The sequence below is a fragment of the Choloepus didactylus genome, chromosome 10 (assembly GCF_015220235.1).
Source record: "Choloepus didactylus isolate mChoDid1 chromosome 10, mChoDid1.pri, whole genome shotgun sequence".
NCBI classification, from domain to species: Eukaryota; Metazoa; Chordata; class Mammalia; order Pilosa; family Megalonychidae; genus Choloepus; species Choloepus didactylus.
Genome location: NC_051316.1, coordinates 32674061 through 32680060, shown reverse-complemented (window position 1 = coordinate 32680060; position 6000 = coordinate 32674061). Strand labels below are relative to the sequence as shown.

The 6000-nt window shown below is 44.8% G+C and overlaps 1 protein-coding gene across 1 annotated transcript in view; it reads left to right on the top strand.

Moving 5' to 3' along the window:
• FBP2 (fructose-bisphosphatase 2) overlaps positions 1–6000 on the top strand; it is a 43330-nt gene continuing 37330 nt past the window's right edge. Inside the window, exons 1-2 of the mRNA XM_037797596.1 lie at positions 1–170; positions 5825–5987. Coding sequence (XP_037653524.1) covers positions 1–170; positions 5825–5987 — 333 coding nt within the window. The remainder of the gene's footprint in view (positions 171–5824; positions 5988–6000) is intronic.

The following is a 6000-nucleotide window of genomic DNA, read 5'->3' as shown; positions in this document are numbered from 1 at the left end:
ATGACGGACAGAAGCCCGTTCGAAACGGACATGCTCACCCTCACCCGCTATGTCATGGAAAGGGGCCGCCAGGCCAAAGGGACGGGGGAGCTGACCCAGCTGCTGAACTCCATGCTGACGGCCATCAAGGCTATCTCCTCTGCCGTGCGCAAAGCTGGCCTGGCCAACCTGTGAGTCCAGGTGGGGAGGAAGGGGGTGGGAAACTCAGGAATGCCACCTGGCAGGGGAAGGGGGTAAAAGCTACAGGTACCTGAGCAAGAAACGGGCCCCAAAGCCTATTTGCCTCCTAGGCAAGAGTGTGCCCCAGAGGGAAGCTGCATGTGCAGTTTCATATCAGGTGTGCTTGGATCAAAGATCCCGTGTCTTGTTTCCAGGAAGAAGCAAAACACTCCAAGACACGCTAGAGAGGAAAAAATATATAACGTTCCAATGATCATCGATGATTAGGAGAACAAGCTCAGCGGCTTACTACATTAAAAAATAAATTAAATGATCATCACCTGTATTTGCACAGGGAGATTTTCAAGGGCGCAAAGCAACAGCGAAGAGACTTGAAGCTTCTCTTGGTGGCTTTTGCAGATATGAGCATTTTATTATCACAGCCTTTGTTGGTTCATTAGGAGCTAGGAATCATTTCCAAAATAGATTACTTCACAGGGCCCCACCCTAAATCTCCTCTTGCACCCTTGAAAACAATCTTTTTCCAGCAATGTTTCTTTTTTAAAATTTCTTCCCTTTGACCCTTTCTTTATCTTCTCCACCTGGTATTCATGAATCTGGGAGGATTCTCTTCTATGCTTTATCCAAGCGGGCTCAGAATGAGGCAAAGTCAGTAGGCATGCGATAAAAATAAACAGACCTTATTGGGGTTTCCATTTTCTTTGTGGTGATTCCAGTGGAGATTCTCTCAGAATTGGAAGGCATTTTTTTTTTTTTGGTCCCCAAGTGAATAAATGACAAAGTCCAATAATTTAAAATATTTATTCTTAACAAATTAGTGATTTTAATGCAAAAAGTAGCACGATATCACAAGATATAATTATCACAAACAAATTATAAATTTATTAGTATAGATTGCGACCCAGAAATGGTTAAGGCTGTACTATGATTGGCTTTTATTTTTTTTTATTTTTTATTTTAATTCTGGTGTTTCCCCTGCTGAGCTTGGGGCCATTTGCTTGCTGACACCTTGGCACTGTCCTCCCATACGCATCCTCTCCTCCCTGGGCAGGACACACTGCTGGCCGGAACTGCTGGGGTGGGATTTGTGGCCGTTGAGTTTAGAGATGAAATGGGTTCTGGAGTTAGCTGATAAAAGGTGCTCCTCTAACTTAATTAGCTTTTAATTCCCTCTTGCTACCACATCATTGCAGGCTTACTCTCGCTGGGACCTCGGTTTCCCGTTGGTAAAATGGAGAGGCTATCAACAGCCTCTGACTCACTGGGTCGCTGTAAGGGTTAATAAGTCCATGTGATGATGATCTCGACAGGGCCGCCCCAATGATATTTCAATGATAGCTGCTTGTTAACCGGGACTCCAAGCCCAGACCCGGGAAAATTTGCCCCCGGGCTGGCCGATGCCGCGGGCCGACCACTAGGTGGCAGGCACTGCCCGTGCAAACAAGACGCCCGGGTTCCGCGTCCTCTGGGGGCCCGGCGCCCTCTGCCCATTCAGACGCGGTCCTTCCCTCCGTCACGGACGCTCGCACAGCAGCAGGAGAAGCCCGTAGGCTTGAAATCCCTTCTTTCTGAGAAATACTCGGGTTATTTTTATTGTGGGCAGTTTATGTGTTTTTAAGACTTCATTTATTTCACCTAGGTTATCTAATTTGTTGGTGTCCGGGTCTTCATGGTAATTAATCTCTTATAATCCCTTTTATTTCTTTTGGGTCTTTAGTTGTGAACCTCTTTCTTTTTTTTTTTTTTTTTAATTATTTATCAAATAAAAAAAATTTCCAAACAAAGGGAAGCAATGGGAAAAACAAATATCCTGAAATAACTTCATTCCTTCCAATATACTCCTACCATACCAAAAGAAAATTAATGAACCATAATCACACCTGAGGTTTTTAAAAGCAGCAGAAGCCCATTGGCCATAAAGTTCTTTCTAACAAGATATTCAGAATTTTCTAGAAGGACCCTGGAATTGCTTCTCGGAAAGGTAAAACGTGGCATCCTGTTTGGGTGCGGGCGTACGTCTGCTCTTCAGATTGGCACTACAGTGTGTTCCTGCCACTCTCCCAGTTTAGGGGACCCCAAGCTCCTCCTTGCTTTCCTTACTTTTTGGGAAGGCAGTTCTAGGCACAATCTTGATAAATGTGATTTAAAATTTACCAGACGTTTTCCTCTGCTGCTGCTTTCCCTCTCCTTACAGTGAGAAGGAGGAAATGCTATAGTGCTTGCCCCTGAAAGCCTCTCCATGGCTTTCCAGTGCAAAAATGGTAGGACATTCAATTTTTAAAATGTCAGCAAAGGCTTTAGTGCTAGTTAAAATACTAAAAGATATTGTCCTAACTGGAAGCAGTTGTCAGCCAGTTGCACCTTCCTGTGAATGTTTCCGTTCTTTCAGGAGGAAGGAATGTTAATGGGTAGACAAAGCAGATGGGGGTGGGAGGCTGGGAGGGTATGAGGTTTGCAAAGCCTGGGCCACTTCTGTCTCTTCATTTCCAGCTGCGTCAAGATTACAGATTTAAACAAGAGAACTGGGTTTGTGGTCGCCCTCTGATGCAAAATGACCCAGTTTTGTTGTTTGACTTTGTGCTTTGAACCCAAAGGTACAAAGAAATTCTCAGCAATCTTTGAGGCCAGGCTTACCAGTGTTATTTGCCAAGGCAGCTGGCTCATCACATCACATTCACATCAAATCAAAACAGGGAAAAGGGTGGCGTATGAGTGGTCCCTGGCTTATGGTAGATCATTGGTTCTCAATACTGGCTACTTACAAGACCACCTGAGGATTCCCTCAACAAATAAATGACTTTTTTTTTTAAAGGAGGGGAAGGGAGATTACTTCCCTGCCATCCTTTTCTTCATAATTTAGTGAACATATATTGTGCATCTACTATGCACCTGGCACTGTGGAAACGAAAAGGCATAAACCACATTTCTTGCCCTCGGCAAGCAGATAATCCAGTAGGAAAGAAATTTCCATGAGGAGATTGTGAGCCAGTGGGAGGGGTATGCCTGGAGTGTAGTAGAAACACATAGGAGGGCAGGAAGCTTCCTGGAAGGGAGCAGTAGGGTAAGTAGGAAGGAGGTAATGGTGGGCAGAGAGTATTCTTATGTGGACATGTCCTGAGTGAAGGTGAAATGGACAGGAAGAGCTTGCTGGAGACCACAGGACATTTGCACTTGTTGGAATACAAGAAAGGTGAGGCAAGGATGAGACAGTAGCTGCGGGGAGAGGGTGTGCAAGAAGATAGAGAATCTTGTTTGCAAAGTTAAGCTGCTTGGAGTTGGCCCTGGAGGAGATCATTTATCACAAATGTTTAGGTGGGTGCAAAGTAACTTAAAATAGGGTTAACTACCTGATCATTAGACAGCAAAAATATAACCTCACTCTCATTTATTCATTCCACGTATATTTACTGAGCTCTACCCTGAGCTAGGTTTTCTTCTAGATGAGGACACAGGGGTGCACAAAAAAGAAAAAAAAAATCCTGCCGTTACAATAAACAAATGTCAGATGGTGGCAAGAACTAGGGAGAAAAAATAAAACAGAAAAGATGTGGAGTGGGGGTTAGGGGGGCAGAAAGACCTCCCAAGAAAATGGTCTTTGAGTCAAGGCTTGAGTGGGGTCATAGCTACTTGGCTGTCAGACGGGAGAACATCCCAGGCAGGGGGGCAGCAAATACAGCAGCCAGGGCCAGTTGTAAGACAGGTGTGTGCCCAGTGAGTTCCAGAAAGAACCAGGAACTGAGGCTGGACGTGGATGAGACGGGCAGGATGGTGCTGGCACAGAGGATGGGGTCTGAAGCCCACAGTGAGGGCAGGGGCTTTGATTCTGGGTGAGACAGGTCCAACTCACCCGTGACAGGGACCCCTTCAGCTGTTGTGCAAAGAAGACCCTGAAAGGGGTGAGTGGGATGCAGGCAGACCATGCATTTTCATATTCTAAAACACAAAGAATCTAGATATAATTTTTATCATAGTGCACCTTCTTATATTGCTTGGGATGTGTATTTGTTTCTGTTCCAATTTGCTAGAGCTGCCATTATGCAAAATACCAGAAATGGATTGAGTTTTATAAAGGGGGTTTATTAGGTTACAGATTTAAAGTTCTAAGGCCATAAAAGTGTCCAAACTAAGGCATCAACAAGAGGATACCTTCACTGAAGAAAGGCCAATGGTGTCCGGAACACCTCTGTCAGCTGGGAAGGCATGTGGCTGGCTTCTGCTGGTCCTTTGCTCCCAGGTTCTGGTTTCAAAATGGCTTTCTCCAAAATGTCTCTGGGCTTCTGTCTCTCTTAGCTTCTCTTTCTCAGCTCTTGTGCATCCTTGCTTGTTCTCCCAGGACATTTCTCTCTAAGCATCTGGGGGTCCTCTCTTAGCTTCTCCAGGGCAAACTCTGGGTTTCCTCTCTTAGCTTAGCATCTCCAAATGTCTTTCTTTCTGCATCTACAAGCGTCTCCAAACATCAGCTCTTAGCTTCTCCTGGAGGCAAACTCTGGATTACATATTTTAGCTTCTCTCCAAAATGTCTCTTTCAGCTTCTCTGAGCTCCTTCTCTCTGTGAGCTTTCTTAAAGGACTCCAGTGATCTAATTAAGACCCACCCTGACTGAACAGGGTCACATCTCCATGGAGATATTCAATCAAAAGGTCCCAACCCACAAGATTGGATTAAAAGATCATGGCTCTTCTGGGGTCCATAACAGCTTCAAATCGGCAGTTTCCTAGATGCTAAAACAAATACCATAAAAGGGGTTGGACTAATAACAATCATTTACTGCCCCCAGTTTCAGAGGCTGGAGGCGTGCTTCCTCCTGGGGTCGCTGTCTTCTGGCTGGCTGGCAATCTTTGGCATTCCTTGGCTCTTCTGACACATGGCAAATGAGCATGGTGGTATCTTTCCTTTCTCTTCTGGGTTCCGTTGACATTCAGCTTCTGGCTGCTCCCTGTGGCTTCTCCTTCTGTGTCCAATTTCATTTTCTTATAAGGATGTCAGTCACATTGGGTGAAGGCCCAGCTTCACTCAGTTTCAGCTACCTTAAGTAATGACATCTTCAGAAGTCCTGTTTATAAATGGGTTTTCCGGGGACAAACATGCTTTTGTGGGGAACACGATTCAATCCCCAACAGGATGGTAGTGAAGAACTGAATTAAATTATGCTCCACTCCCAAATTTCTTTCTAAATTCAACTAATGCCAAGCTGCCCCTGGGCAATTTTTAACTTACTCCTGCAGAGCACTATTTGAGAAGAATTAACAAATAACTTGAAATATAAGTGCCGGAGGGCCACGGTCCTTTACTTTAGGGAGTCAGTGACTATTGTGATGTGTCTGACTTTATAAACTTTCTTACCCTCTCCACCTGCCCTTGCTGAGCGTAGGTTTGTATTTTAGATTGAATTGTGGTTGACCTTATCAGGAGAATGTCCCAGAGTTGTAAAGGAAGCAAGGTCAAGAATAGCCACTGTGAGATACAATATGCTTCCTCTGTATGTCTGATTTGGAGACCGCAAAGAAATGAAAGGAAAGGAGGGATAAATAGAAAGACACATCTGTGTTCTAAGCCTCTGCTTAAGTTAGTGTCTTGGTATCCTGACTTCTCTGCTGGAGTTAGGTCTCCCTTTGAGATTTCATTCAGCCTTTTGTCTTCTTAGATACGGAATTGCTGGAAGCATGAATGTGACTGGAGATGAGGTGAAGAAACTGGACGTGTTATCCAATTCCCTAGTGACCAACATGCTGCAGTCTTCCTACAGCACCTGCGTCCTGGTCTCGGAAGAGAATAAAGAGGCTATTATCACAGCCAAGGAAAAGAGGGTGAGCGTGGCTG